Source organism: Talaromyces marneffei, chromosome 6 (assembly GCF_009556855.1).
Source record: "Talaromyces marneffei chromosome 6, complete sequence".
Taxonomy (NCBI): domain Eukaryota; kingdom Fungi; phylum Ascomycota; class Eurotiomycetes; order Eurotiales; family Trichocomaceae; genus Talaromyces; species Talaromyces marneffei.
This window is the reverse complement of record NC_072353.1, coordinates 2,870,899-2,893,656: the sequence shown is the minus strand read 5'-3', so window position 1 is coordinate 2,893,656 and position 22,758 is coordinate 2,870,899. Positions and strand designations below refer to the sequence as shown.

At 47.2% G+C, this 22,758-nt stretch overlaps 10 protein-coding genes across 10 annotated transcripts; 6 read left to right on the top strand and 4 right to left on the bottom strand.

The window, feature by feature from the left end:
* Positions 1-178: 178 nt before the first annotated feature.
* Positions 179-575, top strand: EYB26_008547 (uncharacterized protein; the record flags this gene model as incomplete). Its single annotated transcript, XM_054267798.1, has 3 exons — positions 179-181; positions 244-324; positions 387-575. 3 exons carry the CDS (start codon positions 179-181, stop codon positions 573-575), a joined length of 273 nt encoding a protein of 90 aa, XP_054123773.1.
* Positions 576-2,031: 1,456 nt separating this feature from the next.
* Positions 2,032-5,392, top strand: EYB26_008546 (uncharacterized protein; the record flags this gene model as incomplete). The annotated part of the gene is made up of 2 exons (XM_054267797.1): positions 2,032-2,219; positions 2,287-5,392. The coding sequence occupies 2 exons, from the start codon at positions 2,032-2,034 to the stop codon at positions 5,390-5,392; spliced, it is 3,294 nt and encodes a 1,097-aa protein (XP_054123772.1).
* A 436-nt stretch (positions 5,393-5,828) lies between these two features.
* Positions 5,829-6,533, bottom strand: EYB26_008545 (uncharacterized protein; the record flags this gene model as incomplete). The annotated part of the gene is made up of 1 exon (XM_054267796.1): positions 5,829-6,533. One exon carries the CDS (start codon positions 6,531-6,533, stop codon positions 5,829-5,831), a length of 705 nt encoding a protein of 234 aa, XP_054123771.1.
* Positions 6,534-6,992: 459 nt separating this feature from the next.
* Positions 6,993-9,242, bottom strand: EYB26_008544 (uncharacterized protein; the record flags this gene model as incomplete). Its single annotated transcript, XM_054267795.1, has 4 exons — positions 6,993-7,223; positions 7,282-7,815; positions 7,869-7,894; positions 7,958-9,242. 4 exons carry the CDS (start codon positions 9,240-9,242, stop codon positions 6,993-6,995), a joined length of 2,076 nt encoding a protein of 691 aa, XP_054123770.1.
* An 888-nt stretch (positions 9,243-10,130) lies between these two features.
* EYB26_008543 (uncharacterized protein) lies at positions 10,131-11,297 on the top strand (the record flags this gene model as incomplete). Its single annotated transcript, XM_054267794.1, has 2 exons — positions 10,131-10,756; positions 10,811-11,297. 2 exons carry the CDS (start codon positions 10,131-10,133, stop codon positions 11,295-11,297), a joined length of 1,113 nt encoding a protein of 370 aa, XP_054123769.1.
* Positions 11,298-11,487: 190 nt separating this feature from the next.
* Positions 11,488-12,162, bottom strand: EYB26_008542 (uncharacterized protein; the record flags this gene model as incomplete). Its single annotated transcript, XM_054267793.1, has 3 exons — positions 11,488-11,660; positions 11,732-12,004; positions 12,069-12,162. The coding sequence occupies 3 exons, from the start codon at positions 12,160-12,162 to the stop codon at positions 11,488-11,490; spliced, it is 540 nt and encodes a 179-aa protein (XP_054123768.1).
* A 906-nt stretch (positions 12,163-13,068) lies between these two features.
* Positions 13,069-16,458, top strand: EYB26_008541 (uncharacterized protein; the record flags this gene model as incomplete). The annotated part of the gene is made up of 1 exon (XM_054267792.1): positions 13,069-16,458. One exon carries the CDS (start codon positions 13,069-13,071, stop codon positions 16,456-16,458), a length of 3,390 nt encoding a protein of 1,129 aa, XP_054123767.1.
* Positions 16,459-16,792: 334 nt separating this feature from the next.
* EYB26_008540 (uncharacterized protein) lies at positions 16,793-17,919 on the top strand (the record flags this gene model as incomplete). The annotated part of the gene is made up of 5 exons (XM_054267791.1): positions 16,793-16,821; positions 16,973-17,352; positions 17,421-17,690; positions 17,751-17,798; positions 17,843-17,919. The coding sequence occupies 5 exons, from the start codon at positions 16,793-16,795 to the stop codon at positions 17,917-17,919; spliced, it is 804 nt and encodes a 267-aa protein (XP_054123766.1).
* Positions 17,920-18,229: 310 nt separating this feature from the next.
* EYB26_008539 (uncharacterized protein) lies at positions 18,230-18,828 on the bottom strand (the record flags this gene model as incomplete). Its single annotated transcript, XM_054267790.1, has 2 exons — positions 18,230-18,682; positions 18,754-18,828. 2 exons carry the CDS (start codon positions 18,826-18,828, stop codon positions 18,230-18,232), a joined length of 528 nt encoding a protein of 175 aa, XP_054123765.1.
* Positions 18,829-19,191: 363 nt separating this feature from the next.
* Positions 19,192-22,440, top strand: EYB26_008538 (uncharacterized protein; the record flags this gene model as incomplete). The annotated part of the gene is made up of 5 exons (XM_054267789.1): positions 19,192-19,380; positions 20,225-20,363; positions 20,418-20,461; positions 20,513-21,327; positions 21,378-22,440. 5 exons carry the CDS (start codon positions 19,192-19,194, stop codon positions 22,438-22,440), a joined length of 2,250 nt encoding a protein of 749 aa, XP_054123764.1.
* Positions 22,441-22,758: the final 318 nt, after the last annotated feature.

Below are 22,758 nucleotides of genomic sequence, written 5' to 3'. Positions count from 1 at the left end.
CTGAGCCACATCCGCTCTAGCACCGACACGCGCCACTGGCGCGGTCAAATCATGTGATCTACAATCAATCTGGCCAGATTAAGGAGGTCCATTGTTTGGAAATTATAATTGTGAACCAACGATACTTGCTTGCGCTTCTCCTCAAATAACAAGGCTACCGGGCAGAAATTCCATCATTATGGTATGCCAATGAGACAGACTATTCTTCCTTCAGATGGTAAAGCTGATTTATCGTTTTTATAGCTCGGTCCACTTGTTGGTTCTGCAATGCTGCTGGTCGCAACAGCGATCTTTCTATACTACACGGCATGGACCCTGTTGATGGTATGTGAAAGCAACTACGAGACTCGAATTCATTATAGCTCACTGACCTTTGTTTTAATTAGCCCTTCGTTGACCAAGGACATCCTCTCCATGACCTCTTTCCTCCCCGTGTTTGGGCTATTCGAATTCCCGTCATCCTCACTCTCCTAGGATCAACTGTCGTCGGGTCATTCCTCGGAATTATGATGATTCGCAGCAGCAGGAAGAAGGCTGCAAAGGCTAAAGCGGCGGCCAGCAAGAAGAAAACATAAACTATCGAAACGTCTTATTCGGATCGCGTAGTCTTGATTGCATGCTGATCGTTACATCGATGCGTGAAGGCGATGGGATTTTATTCGGACGATTGAACTGAAGATTCAACCAGAAACAAAAAGTGGCATTCTATACCGCATAGGGAGCGGTTTTGGGTTATCTCGTTCTTCGGCAGGCCATTTACCTATATGAATAAGCTCAGCGACCGCGCACTGCACATCATCACTGTATAAATATATGACTATCTAATTAATAACACCACATCAACATCTAAGAGATACTACTTCCTATACGCGGCAGATGCAGGACATGCGCGAAATGTACTATGAGTACATGTTTTGAGTCAACGCCTATGACCAGCCCAATCAGATGAACATAGCCATGATTCCTTTGACGTAGTATGTACTATGAGTAGACGGGGCATGTTATGGTAAAGAACCCGTGATCGAGTCCGTCTCATCACCTGACGCTAGCCGTGAAAAGGCCAATGGGTTCTATCGGTTTCCAGCATACTTGGCCATGGCTCGAGGAAGAGATGACCGACAACCATGGCTCTGGCACAGTGGCAATGACTTCAGCCATTGGCAGGTCGTGCATTTGTCTCCGTCATGTGTTGGGGATAGGATCATAAAGTGATGTTGTCGAAACGTTTTCCTATGTAGGGTATTGGATACCCCACGCTATCACGCAGGACGTACTATGTATGTATTATGTACTCCGTGAGTCCGTATACGGTAGCGGAGAGCAAACAAGGATACCGGAGGAGAGTCACGGCTATCCGCCCTTAGCTCCTTCCCTCGGGACCTGACTATCATGCACCTTCCCCCTCCCCCACCTCATATGCTCCTTCCTCCTGAGCCCTGTTGTTGCTACCACCGCCGGTATCCGCATCTTCTCCTCAACCCTCCCCAACTCAACCTCCTTTGCAACATCCTCATACCAAATGAACTGTTATTTGTACGCATAACTGTCCAAACTCATATTTCGAGCCTAAGCTTCGTTATCCACAGTGCACCGTGTATTGTATTGCGTCATTCCTGCGCCAAGAAGCTCTTTGCATCCAATCAGCCCCGTATACTTCATCCTGGACCGGTCTCGTTCTCTTGAGATATCTAACGCGATAGCATTCCTACGCACAGTGTTCTGGAAACACTGCTTGATCTCTCGCTGCGCGTGTCTGTGACCGTCAGCTTATCGCCCCTATCGCTATTGTCAACTCAGCTAAATCCCGACGCACGCTTTAAACGTGTCGCCGAGTGTTTACTCCGAACGGTTGCCTTCCGTCTCATCTCCTCACCGACCTCACTTCAGACACCTCATCGCCTAATCGCCTAGTCGATAGTTCGCCACTAAACGTCCAGGGAGAGCCTGGTTGCTTCGAGTACGTAGCTCGACACTTCGAAATTCCTTTACAACGCCAGATCCTGGCGTTCACGATCCAAACAAGCTTCGTGGATGCCCCCCGCAGAGTCAGAGGGTTTCTTCCGTCCCGATAACCAACTCTTCAACGACAGCCCTCCAACCAACAACCCAATCCCCGTGCCAGAACCAACCGGAAAAAAGAAAAAGAAGGGCAAAGATAAGAATGGATCTAAAGCAAAAGATACATCAGCCAAAACGATACCGCCCATGGAATCAAACGAGTACGTGTGGTCTCTTGTTCTTTAGACTTATGGCGGCAACCCCCGACTAACTTGTATATCGTCATAGTATCCAATTCTCACCACCCTCCCAATCGGACCCCTCCTCATACCCCGGAAATGTCTTCACCCCGCCTGTCATCAACCCCGCTGTGTCATCAGTCTCGCCGGTGTTAGACGCGTTCGCCTCCATCAACCACGTCGAAAGTGAGACCGCCACACGGACAGGAGCATGGGCAAAGTCCGTTCCATTCGGGAAGAGTCCTCCGACTGACCTACCTGATCCTGGATTCAGCAGCGGTTCGCCACTAAGTATTCCGACCCCCTTCGAACGTCCAGGCTTTGGTAGTCACATCTCCTCGTCAGCATCTCCCCCACCGGCTAGGGCCAGGCCTACAAGTACAAGCTACGGACAGTACGGTATTACGCCATCGCCCCATCTATCTGTAGACCGACAGAAGCGCCATTCTATGAGCAGTCATCTCCAAACACAGCCCCCATTACCACATCTCCCCCAGGCTCATTTCTATGGCGCGCCAGAAGTTGACCTTCCGACGCCGAATCGACTCGGTGCGGATAGTCAATATTCCTTCTGCGGTTGGGACACTATATCCGAACAGTCTTTAAAGTCGAGCAAGATGGGAGGGCGAGTACTTGTAGTAGGGACCGACGGGGCACTCGATGTCTTGGCGATCGAAGATCAGAGAGCTCGCACCGTGGGAAGCTTGACTGGGCTGAATGGCCGCGTCTTGGAGGCCAAGATCCTGTCATACACCTCCAGATATGATCCATACGTCTCTTCGCGTCCCCATGTAGCGGTTGTTCTACATGGTCCCATGGCTCATAAAGAAGAATCTGCAGAGACATCTTCTGCCGGATCCGAACAGAATGAGATCCTTCCGGGCTTGCCAGCGAGATTGTCACCCATTGAGCAAAGACCTCAGGGCAAGGATGAAACTGTATATCAAACCAGTGTGGAGATTTACTCCATCAAGACCGGAGAGCATATCGCAAGCCTTTTCCAGAGCAAACCTGCTCCTTGTTTCGATAACTATCCAAACTTGTCACTATTGGCACCAACCCCTGTCGGAAATTTGAGATTATACACTACTCACAACTATGTTGTTGTCGCTTGTGGCGTGAGCGGCGAAGTATTCATTTACGGGGTTGTGCAGTCCGCCGCTGGGTATCAATGTCTAGGCAAAACATGGACCAGTATTCAAACAAGAGAGTTCAGACGCTATTCCACATCATCGAGCTCCACTGATCCGGATGGTTCTCAAATTGATGGACAGCACGGGACAGTTGTGGAAAGCCCTATTATGTCTGTGCATGGGCGGTGGTTAGCTGTTGTTCCACCCGCATCTACGGCAAGGGCTCCTCCTTCAGGAAAAGTACCTGCACACTTAATCCACAAGAGAATTTCTGGCATTGATACCCACATACCCCCGTCAAAACCTGCTGTCAACTGCGCCACGGACTTGGGAGAAGGTGAAAGCTTATTTGATAAAGTTGCTCGAGGTGTAGCCCAGGAGCTCGTCAAAGGTGCTCGCTGGATGGGAGATCAAGGGCTTCAAGCGTGGAACAACTACTGGAACAAAGATCAACAAGCACAGAATGGCAACTCTCGTCGCTCTCCGCAGTTTGATTCTCAGCAGGGAGCACATGGCTTATTCCCTCCTACCCACGGGCAGGAGACCGCGGGAACACTATCTTCAGAGCCGGACCTAATCTCGGTTTTTGACTTGAAGAAGATGGAGGAGGGACACGATCTGAAAGGACCCGCATCCGCGATTATTGCTACTTTCCAACCTCCAAATGGGTGCAGCTTTCTTTCGTTCGCGCCAAACGGACACATGTTGCTAAGTGCCAGTCGGAAGGGCGATGTGCAATATGTATGGGATCTCATGCAAGCCAAGAATTGCAGATCTGCTGTCTTCCTGTCTGATGAGCTGGCGAGCAACAGCGCTGCTACGGCTCATGTGCGATTGGTAGCCCGATATTCTCGTCTAACTACATCGAATATTGTAGACGTAGTTTGGACCCATCCAACTGGAGAGAGATTTGCCGTAGTCACACGCAAAGGGACTGTACATGTTTTTGATGTTCCTCGACCCGCGTTTCAGTGGCCACCACTTCGACGAGTGCAATCCAAGTCCAAGCGAATTCAGCCTGAAGAAAAGCCATCCGCAACGCCTGACCTAGAAGAATCGGGATCTTCGAGCCCATTTGCTGCCGCCATGAAACTCGTCGGAGGCTCAACCCAGCCCATCCTTGCGGCAGTGAGAAGTCGAGCTCCGAGTGTTGGAGCCAACTTTTCGGCGACATCTAGCTTTGGCATTTCTTCTGCGGCTGGAATTGGCGGTAAAGCGGTAGCGGCAGGATTAAGCAAATCGATGGGTGCTGCGACTGGCACTGTCAATACCTTACGTCATGTGGGAGAGAACCGGTTGCATCTGTCTGGCTTCTCTCGAGATCCTGTGCCATCTCGTGTGGTTTGGATCCCTACTCGTAACGAGTGTTTATTAGGCATTGTGGACTATGGCATATTCAAATTGTACAAGATCAAATGTCATACAGACAGACAAAAAGGACGACGACAACAGCCCGTGATCGGCGCAAAAGTCCTTGAGCTTAAACTTCCATCGTATCTGCGGAACCCTTGCGGGCCATTGCAGATTGGTCTGCCTGCCGATGGCCATATCAACGGAAACTGGTCATTGCCTTCGCACGTGCCTCATTCGTCTTCGGCTTCGAAAATGAAGTATCAGCCTTTGTCGCAAGCTGAGATTGAGACCAACACTCCATATCAACCCTTCCATACTGACCGGCGGGTCAATTTGTATGTTTTTACTGATGCAGCCCCTGCTTCAGACTACACACAAGGACCTTGGGTATTTGGAAATGACATTCCTAGTCAGCGGCTTCACGTGCGGCCACTCAACCAGAGTGATGAAGAAGAAGATGAGGTCATGGACCGATTGAGTGGTGCACCGGAGATGGAGAACCTTATCAGACTTGGAAATAGCACAGATCAGGTTGAAGAAGTTGTCATCACGACAAGACGAAAGAAGAGATATGCGGACGTCCCATCCATTGCATCACCAGGAGACGATGATGGCGGATTTTTCGAGAATGACTGCGATATTTTGGATTTTGCACGAGACCGGGTCTGATGTGGCAATTTATTTCCCGATTTCACAATACGAACTATTTTGCTCGCCTGGAAACATTAGGATTTGGAGTTTATGTTGCATTTGTATTACATTTTGATGGGATTGACTATGTCCATGTTGACTATTAATTCAGGAGTTTTGGTGTCTTGCTCTCTTTGCACAGCTGTTCAACACATGTTGATACTGATGTCACCGTCTTTGATGCTCAACGATTTCAAGACGAGTTATGACACACATTGCATTCATACCCTCTCCAGCAGCCATTGAGTTTACGCAATCCTTTACGAACTCATCGAAATACCCCCAAAAAAAGAAGCATAACATAGAAAACCAAGAAAAAGGTTTTTGCTTTTTACTCGACATAGACGCTTGCTTGCTTTGCTTAGTTTGAATATATGCATGAACATACATACCTTCTATCTACCTAAAAACAAACTTAAGAATTAAACGGGGCAGTCTCATCAACCCACCACTCCTTGAAAACTTTCAGCCTTCTCGTCCGCTCCCTCGCAATCTCTTTCCCGGTTTCCGTCTTCATCATCCCCTCCAATTTCTCCAACTTCTCCCCAAAATGCTCAATCGACTCCTCCAGCTCCCACAGCTTTTGGTCTGGTTTTTCTTTTCTTTTTTCTCCCTGAGAACCGAGATACGTAAACGTACGCGCAATCCCCACTGCGCCAATGGCATCTAACCGATCCGCATCTTGCACTATCGCTAACTCATGATACCCCGGTGTCGAGATTAGGGACTGAACATGTTCAGGATTGCGTGTCTCGTTTGTGTACGAAACGTTGTTGACTATGGTTTGCACGCGAGAGGCGAGATTCTCATCTGCGCCGTGGGATATTAGTGCGTTGTAGACGAGTTTTTTGGGATCTGTCGTTGAATTGTTGGTGTCTTTGGGTAAGTATTTGTGGTCTCCTATGTCGTGGAGGAGTGCAGAGAGAGTAATGATGGTTTTGTTGTATTTTGTGCTCGCTGTGTCTTGGTGAAGTGCGACTTCGCTGGCGTAGATGCGGAGCGCCAGAGACACTACGCGATGGACATGCGCTGGGTTGTGCGAGGGGTCGTGGCCGGACATGCAGATTTCCATGTATGTTCTCATCGCTTCGATGAGGATATCATCTTGAGGAGAAGCCATTCTGGGTGTGTTTTTGGTTGATATCTAGAGTTACAGAGGGTTTGTTTATGGAGTCAAATTTGAGTCGGGAATTCCGAGATCTTCTATGCGGGGGAGGTGGGGGGATGGAAGCCTAATCTTTCCAGGCTACATTTGGGGCCAGACTTTTTGTGACTCATGCCCAATCAGCAAGGATCCCCCTTTCATCAACCCTAATCTTCTAGGCTCTCTCCCGCCTATCGTTTCAGGGGAGTCCTTCCACATTGCCATACCAGATAAACATCTACGTTCTTCAATAGCTAGTACGATGTTCTGGGCTCCAGCATTTAGCAAAATTATTTTTTCTATTCTTATTATGTACACTATCTGATCCCTCCGCATTTGCATCACAACATTGGGAAAAACCTTTGTAGGAAAAACCAATGTCAAGGAATCATTGCTTCAAAACATCTCCACACACCAAGGCGCCGAAAGCTAAAACTAGTATACAGGCCGTTGAAGATCGACGAGACTTTGTCTCAGGGCTTGTGCCATGTTGGCGAGTTTTGTCCGTCGCTCGGCTTCGTGATTTGGTTCGGATCCAATCCGCAGAAGCTCCTCGTCGGAGAGTTGAGCAATCGATGTTGGACAGAACGCTTGGGGTAAGGGGGAGATCATGTGTCGCTCAATGACTTGGCGTGTGACGTTGTCGGTGAAGGTCTTCATGGCGACCTTTTCTTTGTTAGAGTAACTTATTTCTTGAGATGCATTATCATGATATGTCACTTACCTTGTAGTACGCATTGAGCTGGGTCAAGGCTTCTTTGCATGCCTGCTCGTCCATATCAACGATAATCCGCGATTCAACTGCAGATATGAATCTTTCGATAGTTGCTGTATCGTTGTTGATATGAAGCTTTCCGTTCCAATCCTCCGTTCTTGCGAGAAAAATAGCATTCCTGACAGCAGCTTTCTGGGTAGTGACTCGAGACTTCTGAATGTTGTCAGTGTAATAGTGATTGTATGTCAAGGGACTCTGTCTCTCGTCTTCCAAGAGCTTGTTGAGCTCTTCTAAAGCCAATTTTTCACAGCTGTCAAGGGAATCCTGTAGGATACTGCCAACTTCTCTGCGGAGCCCATCTTCATCTTCACGAACTACATTCTTGACAACCTTTTCTGTCCACTGCGATATGACTTCACGGATGGCAACAATATGTGCTTCCGCAATGCTCGCCCATCGGAGAGATTGTTCATGGAAAAGTTCCGCAAGTAGAGCTAAGTTGTGATTGCCCGGCAATTCTTTGCCCCTGGTCCGCATATATACCTATTCAATGGTTGTAAACCTGACGGTTATTGATTGAGTTAGGACGCTCATACCTCTCGCACCCATGCTGTCATTTGCGCTTCAGTCACCATTAGCTGAGCTGTCGAGGACACACTCGACTGCTCCAATTTTGAGGCTGTACCAATTTTGCGTCTCTCGCCGCAGTCTCTCATGTGCTTCGCGAAGTCGGTGTTGATTTGTTGTATGCGAGCTCTCAGTCTAGAGCCTTCAATTTGTGAGAAGAAATCAACATCAATACTTTGATAACTACCATTAAGTGCCGCTTGAAGTAATTCATAATATTTCATGCTCAAGTTTGTCATAAATGAGCGGACATGAGCTACAGAGGATCGAGCATCTCCCATAAATCTCAGTTCCGCTTCAGTTGTGGTCAGGCTTTTCTTGATCTCGTCTCGTACTTTAGGTAGCTCCTTTTCTATGTGCGAGTCAAGAAGGACTTGCAAAAATTGTCGTAATTTGTTTGCTCCCACCCGGTTCCTGTCTAGATGCTGGCTTGCCCATTTCGGTTCTGAAAAGAATTCCAACTCACGCTGCGACCTGAAGGTCATAGTGATTTGCTCCTTAATTTCAGTTGGAGCTGGATTTTTGACAAGGAAGAACCCAAGCTTGAGCTTGATTGTGTCTTGGTTTTTGGCAATGCGTGCAATCCTGGATTCGCTGCCCACGTTGATAAGGTCGGGTTTGGTGATAATGCCCACTGTACGCTGGCCTTCAGGGTCATGATGACGTGCAAGTCGAATGATTTTTTGAGTAGCCACATCATTACTCGCTTGTACAACTGCAAGAATAATGGTCCGAGAACTCTCCAGGTATGCCGTTACCATGTCCATAACCGCATTGACATCTTCATCATCCCGATTATCATCCGGTACTTCAATGAGGCCTGGGAGATCTACCACACTGAGATGTAAACCGATAGGACCAGTTATCTCAATCCGTAGCGCATCAGGTGCAAATGCCAGTCCATTGCCATCTTCAGTGTAGCCTCGTATTTCCATACGTTTGGACACTTCCTGAATGACCGATGGGAGCTCATTTATATCCTGAAGGACTTTTCGATACGACGCAAGAGTGTTCTGAATCTCCTTCGTCCTTGACGAATGAGGTCGAATGCTCGCTGTGATCGTTGTTTGCTGAGATGTCTCACTATGGCATAATATGATTTCGGTAGGAAATCTTGTACATAGCCCCTCTTGTCGTGGAAAGGGTATGCCTGTGATACCTTCTAGGACCGAACTTTTCCCTGCAGACTGGTCACCGCACACGGCAAGCTGAGGCAAAGCTACTAGCTCCCCAACTCCATTCGACCTGACTTTCTCAATTTGCTTGATACGATTGCTTGATTTGATAGTGCGGAGATGGCTGAATAATGCACCAGGGGATGTTGATTCTTTCTGTGTTGACATTATTGCGATGTTGTTAGACAGCAGAGCTGAGAACGGTTTGATCTTGAAAAAAAAAACTAGGGTTGGGAAGTATGAATCAGAGAAATTGGAGGGTCTGGAGATGGGAGCGATTTATATCACGTAGGAAAGGCTGTAGGGACAATGAGCAATTTTCTGGCGGCGATTCTCTGGCTGTCTCAGTCAACAAAGCCTGCTGTCCGACAAGCCCTTATTCTTCCTAGCCAGACTCACATAGCCAATATTGCCTAACGACACCTCATTTAGCTTGATCAAAGATTCCTTGTGGCACAGGTTTTGAAGCCAAAATGCTCTTCTAATGCTATGAATTGTATCATGGACTACTATTGTCCAATTCTCCACAGACTTTGAAATCATCTCCATGCTGTGATGCTACAATGCCATCAGTATAGCCACAATGCACATGATAGAATTAGAGAGTGTCCGTTAGGATATCTTCGTCGCGAGGCCGTGCCACTCGCTCTTGTTGACATCGTCCACTGGTCCATCGTTCATGTGCCATAGGCTTAGCGATGACAAGCCACAATGATGACTCTGGTATGCTGAGGGAAACTATATTAGTTTATTATGCTAGGAATCGTCATAGCGAATCGATAGATGTAGAAGTGAAGTTGATGTTGTTAGTGGCGACAAGTTGGGTAGGTACCTCCCATATGCGGCACAGAGCAAGTGCGCCTCGCCGACAACAAGGCAACAACCTATCAACAAGAGCCTCGCGACGAAGATATCCTAACGGACAAAGGGCAGCTTGCTTCTGTATATAATCCACATTTCTGGTATTGATATACTCAATACATATCCATATATCCACCCTTCTTTTTGTTTTGGAAGTGCTTCAAATAAAAGCATAAAATAAGCCAGCGATCAGTCATGGAGAACCGTCAACACAAAAAGGGCTATCCAACTCCCTTCAGCATCCACCCCATCTGCCCTAAACACACACATACATTCATCGTTCTTCATGGTAGAGGGAGTAACGGAGAAAGATTCGGCTGCGAGCTTCTAGATTCTGTCAATCTGCGCGCTCGTCTGCCTACTGTCAAATTCGTGTTTCCAACTGCTTCCAAGCGCCGATCAACAGTCTTGAAGAAGATTCCGATAAATCAATGGTTCGACAACTATTGCTTGGATGACCCAAATCAGAGGACGGATTTGCAAGTTGAGGGATTGATGGAGACGGCGCAGTTCTTGAGAGAATTGATTAATAATGAAGCACACATCTTGAGTGATGGCACTGGCGAGTCAGGATATCGAAGGGTTATCCTTGGAGGACTGAGCCAGGGATGTGCGGCTGCGGTTTTTACTTTACTTGGTGGTGGAATTGGTGAAAGCGGCAATGAAAGGCCTGGTGCTTTCTTTGGGATGAGCGGATGGCTGCCGTTTGAGAAACAGCTGAATAGCATGATGAATGTTGACGGAATCATTAATGATAGCGATGACGAGAAGGAAGCTGACGGTCTTGACCATCAAGACAGCGAACATGATGGAGACGGCAAGTGATCGAATTCTTTGGCCGACGAAAGAGAGGAATCTGAAGAAAATGAGAGTAGCGATGATGACGAAGAAGACGAGGAAGACGAGGAAATTGATGATCGTTCAGATATCGACCGTGCGAATAGTATTTCATTCAGTGATGCTGAGAGCGACGCATTCGTCTTACATACGGAAGATAACTTTGCTTCTTTCGATCCATTTCGGTCTGACGCTCAGGAGGATTCTGAAAGGGGCACTCGATCTAGTATTACAGATGCCCTCAACCATGTCCGCGACATATTGGACCTAGAACCAATTTTTATTTCAGAAACTTTTCCAACTCTTCAAACACCGATCTTTCTAGGCCATGGGTCCGCAGACCCCAAAGTATCCGTTCATCTGGGTGATAAAATGGTTGAGTTACTGTCGAAAAGGCTGGAAATGGATGTGACGTGGAAGGCTTACGAGGGATTTGGTCACTGGTACAAAGTTCCCGATGAGATTGACGATGTTTTGGATTTTCTGAGGCAAAATGTTGGATTGCCCGTTGTAGATGCTAGCTGACATCTCATGTCAATCTGATTTAGGGTTGCGTCGACTGTGATGCATCCATATCTAACCAAACAACTACATTTATACATATAAGCTTCGAGATTACAGTCAACGTTTGTCATTAGTAATCTGATGTGAAGTCAAGAACATAGTCAAGTAGAATGAAACCCTCTGTAGAACCAGTAAAGTCAAATACAATCAACTATAGAAAGAAAGCGGCCATCACGGCGCCGAGAACACCCGCAACACCAAACTGGACTCCAATCTGACTTGCGGCGCCGGTTTCAGCGGGGACATTGCCATTGGAAGTAGCAGAGCTACCAGAGCTCCGAGACGAACTGGTTTGCTGAGCAGCTTTCGAACTAGATTCAGCGGCTATAAAGTTGAGGAATTAGTAAATCTACTATGATGTTTGAGAAAGATAGGGATAGTCGGCAGACACGTACTTCCAGTGCCAGTATGACTGGCATCGGTGGCCGTAGCAGATACAGCACCAACGAACTGAGAACCAGAGGCAGTGGGCTTAGTCATGGAACTTGCGGTGAAGAATAGAGATCTGAAGCAGGCCTGCTGACAATCGGCATACTTCGCGGTTTCTTCGGCGGTACCATTTCCCTGAGGACAGGCAGCTGCGCAATTGGTGGTCTCGTCTGCCATGAGGTTGTTAGGGCATGGGACCTCGTAGCATGCAGCATTGCAGCATACATCGGAAGGATCACCTGTAGTTGTTTGTATATGGTCAGCTGGGTAGTAATGTGTCTCCTTGAGTGTTGCGGAACATACACTTGTTTGCGCATAACTGCTGGGGTGTCGGAGTGGGGTCCTGCGAGGCAACCAGAGCGATCAAGCCAGTAAGGGCGACAATAGTGAGCTTCATTTCGATGAGCTGTTTTGGAGTGCACTGAAACCACAGCGAATAAAAAGGTTATTGGCAGTAAGTTAACGGAGAATAGAGGAGTGGAAAAGAAAGCGACTGGCACACGAGAGGAGTTGATTTGAGCTTGAGTAACGTATATAGACGAACAATTATGATTGAGAGAGATTGAGGAGAATAAAAGAGAACCATGGTCAACCCTGACATGCCTACGAGCCCCTTGACAAATGTAAACATAGGGCCATGTCCTTGCTTCTCGCATTCCGTTCCGGAACAATCAAATAACGTGGCTCCTTTCTCTGTAATCCAATAAATTCCAGATGGATTGATGGTGGCATCTGGTATCACTGGAATTCTTCAGTTGTTTTCGCAGACAAAAGGCCGTCTAGCCCGCAGGTACATAAAATGGGTCCTGTGTTGATGTATGCCTACCAGGTTTGCAACCTGCTTGAGTTGAAGTGGCCTTTGGCCTTGCCTAGGTATACCGGTATTCATGAGAGCCCAAATAGTGTGCGTGGATCTGAAGAAACCCCCGGGGCTTCAGTATCCCTATGATTATCCTTGCATTCCTGAGCAAATTCGGTCATAACATTCACTGAACCATCATCAGTTTCGACTTTCATAAGAATAACAATGCATATTTTTGCCTCGGCGGTGTAGTGTCAATACAACTGGCCGGTCTTTTACTAGACATGGTTCAGTTATCTTGACGTAGATGGATGATGAGATGAGGTTGTAGTAACAACAAACACAGCTTAGGTATTCCCTTATGGGAAAACGGCTAATACCGGTAAAGTCACGTGTTCTCGTGACAACTGACGCGCCTCCATCGCCAATGTCAAAAGCGAAAGCAATAATAGTATCACACACAAGGCCAGTAGGCCGCTTGTAACCCAGCACATTGAAAAAATGCCGAGCGAGTTCAGTGACTCGGAGTTGGATAACTTTATTGTAACAAGTCAGGATACTATTATCGATTCCCCAAACAAAGATGCCGATTCCACGCGTCCCCCGAAACGACGACGTCTGAACAATGATACGATCACGCGAAAAGCGGCCGATAAAGCAGAGGAAGATCAATCGAGTGAATATGGATCTGATGACTTGGACAATTATCTACCTGCCCCGCGACACTCACGTCAAGAATCCAGATTTGACGAGAGCGAAGATGAACTGCCTTCGAAGTATAAGATATACGTGCCGAAAAAGACGATAAGCGTTCAAGAAAATACGTTCGTTTCGCAAACACAGCCACATTCGAGCCCATCGCATATTCGGGGCCCTCGATGGAAAAAGCCTGATATTCCTGTGCATGTTGCTCAACAAGTAATTACTCCGCAAACTACTACCAGGAACGCCACTACTGAAGACGACGATGATCTACGAGCGGCAATAGAAGCCTCACTACATTCCTTTGAAGAAGAGCGCGGAAACCGGTCAAGCTCGATTTCTAAACCTGATATTCCTGCACAAAGAGGGTCAAACGCCACACAGACAGCAGCTCCTATACAACAAGAAACGAGCTTTGATCTGGATGATATCCCGGAGGATGCATTCGATTCCTCTCCTTGTCTGTCACCTCAAACCGGACCTACAACGTCTACCTTCTCAACCCGTCAGATTCAGTCACAACGAACTAATCTCCGACAGACAACTCTCTTTCAACTAGCCACACGAGACTCGACCCAAGCAATCCGTAACGTGTCCCCGCCGCCGAGAGATGAGCCACCAACACATCACAAATTAGATCAAAATGAACTGAACACTTGGGTCTATCCGACTAATATCGGCACGGTCAGGGACTATCAATTCAATATATCACAAAAGGGACTTTTTTACAATCTTTTGGTGGCTCTGCCTACTGGTCTTGGAAAGACATTCATTGCGGCTACGGTCATGTTGAATTGGTTTAGGTGGACAAAGGATGCGCAAATAGTTTTCACTGCCCCGACTAAACCCTTGGTTTCGCAACAAGTCGCCGCCTGTTTGGGTATTGCAGGTATACCTCGCTCTGACACGACGCTTTTGACGGGCAACGTTCCCCCTGGCACTCGTGCGGAAGAATGGCAGACCAAGAGAGTCTTTTTCATGACACCACAAACCTTGATAAACGACCTGAAAACAGGAATTGCAGACCCCAAGAGGATCGTTTTGTTGGTCGTCGACGAAGCTCATCGGGCCACCGGTGGGTACGCTTATGTTGAAGTTGTCAAGTTTCTGCGACGGTTCAATCAAAGTTTTAGAGTGCTGGCACTGACTGCTACTCCTGGCTCTACTGTAGAGGCAGTCCAAGCCGTTATTGACGGGTTGGACATAGCTCGAGTCGAGATTCGTACCGAGCAGTCTCTTGATATCAGACAGTATGTCCATGCACGCAATGTCGATGTACAAACTTTTACAAATTCCGAAGAGATGAGCCTTTGCATGGATCTTATGTCCAAGGCGTTGCAACCAAGTGTCGATCAGCTGCGGAATATGAACGCATATTGGGGACGAGACCCAATGATGCTCACTGCGTTTGGTCTGACCAAGGCACGACAACAGTGGATGGCATCTGATGCAGGTCGAAATGCAAACTTTGGTCTGAAAGGCAAAGTCAATGCTCTTTTCACTGTGCTTGCTAGTCTAGCACATTCTATCGACTTGCTAAAGTATCACGGCATTGTCCCGTTCTATAACCATTTGGTATCATTCAAGTCGAATACAGATGGCCAGAAAGGCGGCAAGACTCAGCGCGCTCTAGTTCAAGATGATAATTTCAAAAAGCTTATGGATCATCTTCAACCTTGGTGTCGGGATACTGAATTCATCGGACACCCAAAGCTGGGCTATCTGAGAGAATTAGTACTTAATTACTTCATGGACAATGGAGAAGGCACAGAAGAAACCAGTGGAACATCAAACACGAGAGTCATGATCTTTGCCCATTTTCGTGACAGTGCCGAGGAGATTACGAGGGTTTTAAAGCGACAGGAGCCCATAATTCGTCCACATGTCTTCGTAGGACAGGCCAATGCCAAGGGTTCCGAAGGTATGGATCAAAAAACCCAACTAAGTGTCATTGAAAAATTCAAGAATGGTACATACAATACTATCGTTGCCACATCAATTGGTGAGGAAGGTCTGGACATCGGTGAGGTGGACCTCATTGTATGTTATGATTCCTCTGCCAGTCCGATCCGAATGTTGCAAAGAATGGGCCGTACTGGACGAAAACGTGCTGGCAATATCAAACTGCTGCTGATGCAAGGAAAGGAGGAAGAATCATATATCAAAGCGAAAGATAACTACGAAAAGATGCAAGAGCTCATCGCTAGTGGCACTCGGTTTGAGTTTCACGACGACAAATCGGCACGCATCTTGCCTAAGGATGTGAGGCCGACAGTGGACAAGCGAGTGGTTGAAATTCCACTTGAGAACTCACAGGCAGACCTGCCTGAGCCGAAGAAAAAGGGACGTGCACCTAAACGACCTCCTAAGAAGTTCCATATGCCGGATGGAGTCGAAACTGGATTCACAAAAGCCTCGCGTATTGGTGAAGAAGGTGGTGATATCCGCAGTATGCTACAAAAAAGCAGTGCGAAAAAGATAGAGCCAAAGAAGCGAAAAACACCACCTAAGCCTGTTGCAGTCGTCAAAGTTCCATTATGCGAGGAAGTGACATTGACACCAGAAGAAGAACGCGAACTGGAGATTAGATATCGCAATATCGGAGGCACAGCACCTCAATTCATCTGCCAACCACGTAATGACGCATTTCCCAGTTTACAGCGAACTCATAGACCGACGAAGTTGGTACCACATGGATCTTTCACACGACGAATGGTTGTTGCTCTGCAGAAGATGGAAGCCACCTTGCCTGATTGCGATGAAAAATATGACTCTATTATTGCGAGCATCCGACGAAATGCCAATGCATTACCGATAAAACAGGTTTCAACTGTTTCCAACAAGAAGTCTAGAAAACCCACAACGTCTGAGGCTCCAAAACCCACGAAGAACAATGTAGTTCGACGAGTCAACAGCCCGTCACCTCCACGTCAAACGAAGCCTGCTTTGCCCGATTCTCCTTTGATGTGTACGCCGTATGCCGATGAAAATAACGAGGATGACCACAAACCTTTCTTTGTCTCTCAAATAAGTGGTATGGATGCTTCAGATATTGATTTATCAGATATTGAAACGCTTGCCCGGGAAGTTGATTCAGCTCCCTCCAGAAAGTCCAAATCTAGACCGACAGTGATTGATAGTGATGATGATGGCGACCACGATGATAATTTCAATTTCTTCGGCATATGACCAAATAAGTTGTTTCTTTGGCACGATTTCTTGGTATCTAGAACATATTTTCGGGCTAGGTTAAGGGCATGCAAATATTCTTACTACGTATAAGTAAGCTTTGGAAGCTCAATCAAGCGACTTATTTTATTATGGCTCATACTCCTTGTAAACCATGCAATTGCTTCCAATGTACCATAAAAGTATAAGTTGAATGATCGAGAATGGATGTTGTTGAACATCTTGTTTGGGAAATCGTCATCCGCTTGGCGGCCCGCGGATCGTCTCAGAGTCTCCCAGTTCCTCAAGCCATGTGTTGTTGTTGCTTTTGCAACTCACCACTCATTCCGCAATCATGGCCGACACACAATTTGACAGCGCTCTGTAAGTCTTCTGGTTGTTGTATATTATATCTAGTCGTTCTAATTCAATCTGGAATGATTCGTCACTGCCTACCTCTCTTCAGCTTCCCCATTACCTACCCCGCGTGTACCACAGCTTCATATGAATACACCTTCAGCTAACATGCTAAAAGCGACCTCCTCCGCCGCCTCTCCCCCCGCGACACCGGCAAAAATCTCCAATCAATCACAAACCTCGTGCCTGACCTAACCGAAGACCTCCTCGCCTCCGTCGACCAACCGCTCGAAGTCCGAAGATGCCTCAAATCCAACCGCGACTACCTGCTCTGTGATTACAACCGCGATGGGGACAGCTATCGATCACCGTGGAGTAACGAGTTTGACCCGCCCATAGAAGATGGTACTGTCCCCAGTGAGAGGGTACGGAAATTGGAAGTTGCGGCGAATGAGGCTTTTGATGTTTATCGGGAGTTATATTATGAGGGTGGAGTTGGGAGTGTTTACTTTTGGGACTTGGATGATGGGTTTGCGGGAGTGGTGTTGTTGAAGAAGGGTTTGTTCATTTCTCACGTTGATATAAGCCGTAGGGGAGGATTGTTTGGGCTAATTATGGGTTTTTAGGTGTCACACCTGGTGGAAAGAGCTCTGGAGCTTGGGATAGCATCCACGTCTTTGAGGCTACCGACCGTGCTCGCATGACGCATTACAAGCTGACCAGTACCGTGATTTTACATTTGTCGAACGAGAGCGACGCCCTAGGTGAAATGAATTTGAGTGGAAACATGACGCGACAGGTCGAGGCGGATTTACCATTTGAGTCTGATGCCAGCCATGTCGCGAATGTCGGTAGACTTGTGGAAGATATGGAATTGAAAATGAGGAATCTGCTTCGTATGTTCTCTATTTTTCGGTATCTATCTAAGTATTGAACCAAGCTGACTATTAAAACAGAGGAGGTTTATTTTGGCAAAGCTAAGGATGTCGTTGGCGATCTTCGAAGTAAGTTCTCCGCCCCCAATTGATGCATTCACTGACATTCGTAGGCATCGCTCCATTGTCAGAGACAAACCAAGAACGAGCCGCCCATCGTGAGATGATCAACTCCATGAGCAGGAGATAAATACGAGGAAGCTAACCACCTCACCGGCCTGTTTCTGTTCCAAGTACTTATTCATAGCCTGCACTTGTAAATAATTGGCACTCAGCCCTTGAATCAACTTATGTCCACTGCATCCATAGTTCCTTCGTGGCGCCATCCGATCGCATCGAAGGGTTGCGATGTCAAGGAGCGATTGTACCCAGATAGCGTCCAAGCTCGAACGGAAACCGTAGGTCCGGTAGCCCAAATTGCAGATTTGGCGCAAATGTTTTGAAGCCCTGCAGGCCGATAGATTGTCTTAAATTGTTGATATAGAAAATCCCAGATGGGATCACGAATCGGTATCCATCGCGTCAGCCTGAGGGGCAGTATCTCGAGCTCGATTCAAAAACTCTCGCGCAGCAGCCCATGACTCAGCCTCTTTATCCTTCCCTACAGTATCTTTTCGGCTATTAAGCCAACTGATTTCGAGAGGGTTAAACGTCCCCGCAGCTGTGCCTGTGCCACCTGGTCCCGTGCCAGTCGTAGTAGTGGTGTCGTTTTTGAATGATACATTAGTCGCAGTCGACGACTCTGCTTCAAGTATACCCGCTTCCTCCAGCGCATATACCTGTCGCCTTAGTCGAACATCGATCGACGACAAAAGCGAGAAGTATTGTGAGGTTGAGTCCTTGAATGCGGCTTTGCGCTCGGCGACTGAGTTGCCGGTTGTGGTTTCAGTGTTTTTTGCATTAGTCAAGGCTTGTATGGCTAGTCCGGCGGAGTTAACGAGTTTGGCGATGTCCTGTAGAATTAAGAGAGTAATTGTCAGCTCTCAATTTATCCTTAGAGATGGCATTCGAAAGAGCTTTGTACTTTGTCAATTTCGTTCAGCTGCCTGATCCGATCGGCAGAGGAGAATGTCTGACTGTTGGAAGTAGACTCATCCATGCTGGGTATTTCGTTTCTGAGATTTCGAGCAGTCACCGATCGAAATACCAGCTGTCAACTATCCTCAAAGCGTCTTGTAGAGCCAAAGAAACAAATAGAATCACGTGTGTCCATATCAGCTTGGGGAAATCTCCACTCTATTGGTACAAGTATAGACTAAACTATATCCAGTTTAGCGCCATATCAAGAAGGCGCCTTCCCGGTCGCGATCATACAAAGTCTCCATTTTGAGACCTCAAAATTCCATCTTGATAGGTTTCATCTCATCTCACAATCGTTTCGCTATCTTATCACCCTGTTTACGACTTTCGATTCTACAGTGGTAATTGAACGAAACATCAGAGAGAGGAAATACAAGTCACCATGTCCGCACCAGGCGGTGGTGCCCCCAGCCCTGCTCCACGCAGTGGCAGCATTGGTCCCAATGCCACTATGCCAGTGCCTCAACAGCAGCCTATCGCTGCTAACCCGCCGGTAATCCATACGCCTACGACTCCAGGCCCGTCGGGGCCTTCTCCTGCTCCTGTTTCGCAGCAGAATCTGAATCAGATTGTAAGTTGATATTTGTTTCGTTTTAAGTGTCTGTGGCTCTGTCCATGCATGATTGGGTGAATGGTTTGGTATTTTCATTGTGTACAACCTGAGAAAACTTTCTCAGCTTACACAGGTCCATGAGTTTTACTCTCAAGGTGAATCCTTGCAAAAGCTCTACAGAGGGCACTACATTATGAGTACCGTATATCAGTGCACAGTCCATTTGGTGGAGTGCTTGGTATGTCAGAAAGCGCAGAGGAAAAAAGGCTTCCAAGTGGTATCACCCGTGTGTCGATTGGTCAGTAGGTGTGCCTTTTGGGTAGATGTTGCAAAAGAGTCGCTGAGTTGAGTACTCTTCTATGCGATCTGTCCGTTTGATGAGGGCCCCCATATGTCCAAGGCGGCTGGGTGCAAAAAGATATCTTCAGGTGGAATCACGTGCATGTCGACTAGTCAAGTGTCTGTCTTTTGAGGCGGATTTTTCAACAGAGTCCCAGAGCCTAGAACCCTTGTCAGCATATATTCTCGCCAGCTGCTTGATTTAGGCGGTACGCCCCATCAACCTCTCCAGCAGCAACACTGTCAAGGAATCATTTTACTGGACGATACTTGAAATTGGCGACAAATTGAACCGGAAACTCAAGATTCTCTCTTATTGAGCCTTTCTTGAGCAAACACTCCTACAAACAACATGCTATTACATGAAGCTTTCGGAGCTCACTAGCCTTTGACCTTTGCCATCAAGCTACAAAACTTCAACATTTCGATCTTCATCATGGATAGATCAAAGGCACAGACACTTTGTTTTACTTATCGTTATGTTGGCGTGTCAACTTGAATATGGACTAACCTTTTCATCTAGGTCATCGACTACTTGGCCAAGAAGGGTTACACCAGAACTGAGGCTATGCTTCGTATGGAATCTGCGAGTCAAGACATTGATGGCAGATCTCTACCTCAACTCAACGAAAACCAACGACCAAAGTACAGGAATGGATTTGGTATGTTCTCGTGGCCATTTTTCGCTCAGACTTTGTGCTAATGTACATGACCAGATCTTCTCAAGAATTGGATCGAAGACAATCTTGACCTTTACAAGGTAGGAAGTTTTATAAACTTTAATTGAATAACAGCCGCTTACTATGAACAGCCCGAACTTCGACGAGTGCTCTGGCCTCTATTCGTTTATTCATTCTTAGATTTGGCGACCGCCTTGTACCCCCAAGACGCAGAACAATTTTTCAGCGCAAATAAGAATCTATTCCTACCCGAGCATAGCGAAGACATTAGGTCACTACAGAAGATCAGCCTGCCAGAACATGTCCAGGACAACGCGACCGCAAAGTTATATCGAGGAAATAAATACCGTATCATCCTAAGCAACCCTGCGTTTTCCAACTTGATGCAGTTTTTGGAAAGCAAGTCAAAAGAAGGAGGAGCTGTAATGTCCGCAATACTCAGCAGTTATTGCAGTATCGTCACCAAGGATCGCGCCGCCGATGAACGCTTCAGCTTTGCTGCAATGTTAGGCCGTGCTGATCAAACAAGCACGTTCCCCGCGGAAGATGAGGGTATACCTGGTCACCATCCTGGATCTGCGTACACTGGCGATAATCCTGTTATGGCCGGTACGCTACCCAAGCTCAGACTTGGAAAGCTACCGCCAGAGCCAGAGTTAGAAAGTGACGTACGTGCCGAGCTGGAGGAACACGATTTGAAGAATCCACCTCCTCCAGGCCGCAATACACTTGTTCAAGAGTATGATCAGATGATCAAAAAGGAAGAAGATGAGGATGCGCCTTCACATGCTGAAATTGCGTTTCCTCCATCAACTGCTCGTGATGTTGCCATGGAAGTGCAGCGTGTCAAGGAGAATCGCGACCGGTTTCGCATCGAAGGTCGCACTGGAGGTGTCGGTGTTGCATGTTCTGTCTGTCTTTTTACGTTTCACAATACTTACGACCGGTAAGTCTTGACCAGGCTCAAATTTTCTTGTTCAGCACTAACTTCTGTAGAATGATTTGCACTGATTTCTCCGATGACAACATGCTGGTTGCTGCGGGGTTCGAAGATTCGTACATTCGCGTTTGGAGTCTTGATGGGAAAGCTATTAAAGCTACACACGAAGGTGTAGAAGAGCACACGAGCACGCCGTCCAACTCAAAACGTCTCTTTGGCCATTCAGGGCCTGTTTACGCCGTCAAATTTGCTCCATCAGCACAACGGTCAGAAAGTGAAATGGCTCCTACGAATGCTCGATGGCTTCTTTCGTCCTCTGCAGACAAAACGATTCGACTCTGGTCACTAGACTTATGGCAGTGCATGGTGGTCTACAAGGGACACGATCAGCCCGTTTGGGATCTTAGCTGGGGTCCATTCGGTTATTACTTTGTATCTGGTGGACATGACAAGACTGCGCGACTATGGGCTACTGATCGAATTCGGCAACAGCGAATCTTTGCAGGACATGACCAAGACGTTGATTGTGTCTGTTTCCATCCAAACTCGGCATATGTCTTTACTGGAAGTTCAGATCGCACAGTTCGCATGTGGGCGGTGACTACTGGAAACGCCGTACGTATGTTTACTGGTCATACTGGCAACATCACAGCTCTTGCCTGCAGTCGCAACGGCAAGCTGCTTGCATCGGCAGATGACCACGGATCTATCTTTCTATGGGATCTAGCACCTGGCCGTCTATTGAAGCGTATGCGCGGACATGGTAAGGGTGGTATCTGGTCTTTAGACTGGAGTGTGGAATCTACTGTTTTAGTCTCTTCAGGCGCAGACAATACTGTGCGTGTATGGGATATTGCACCACCAGCACCCGAACCATCAGCCAATACAGCACGATTGGCCACTGAGACAGGAACGGGGGCCAAAGTCGATGCCAATGCGACTTCCTCTGCTGCCCAGCCATCTGCTACGGTGGGGCCTGGTGGTAGCAAGAAGAAAGGTAAAGAGAATGTGGTGACTCCTGACCAGATCAGTGCTTTTCCCACGAAGAAGAGCCCGGTCTATAAGGTCAAGTTTACGAATATGAACTTGATTGTTGCTGGAGGTGCTTATCTTCCGTGATTGTCGCTCTTGATTTCTTTTCTTTCCAGATCTCTTCATAGGAGGTGCGTGGCGTTCTGGGCTGGCTTTTTTGGCGAGACGAATACATGGGGCTTGCGTGGATACTGTCTAGGGTTTCTTTTCTTTCTTTCCCAAAAATGATCCCAGATCACAATCGCGATACCAAACGTGTTTCTTGCAGGTTTTTGTATTTAGCTAGATATCTAATGCTTAGAAAAGCCAATATCAAATGATATACATATTTTATATGTGTTTGCTTGAATATCAATCGTTGACAAGCTGATAAGCGGCCAAATGTGGAGGAAAGTGGGGGATTGC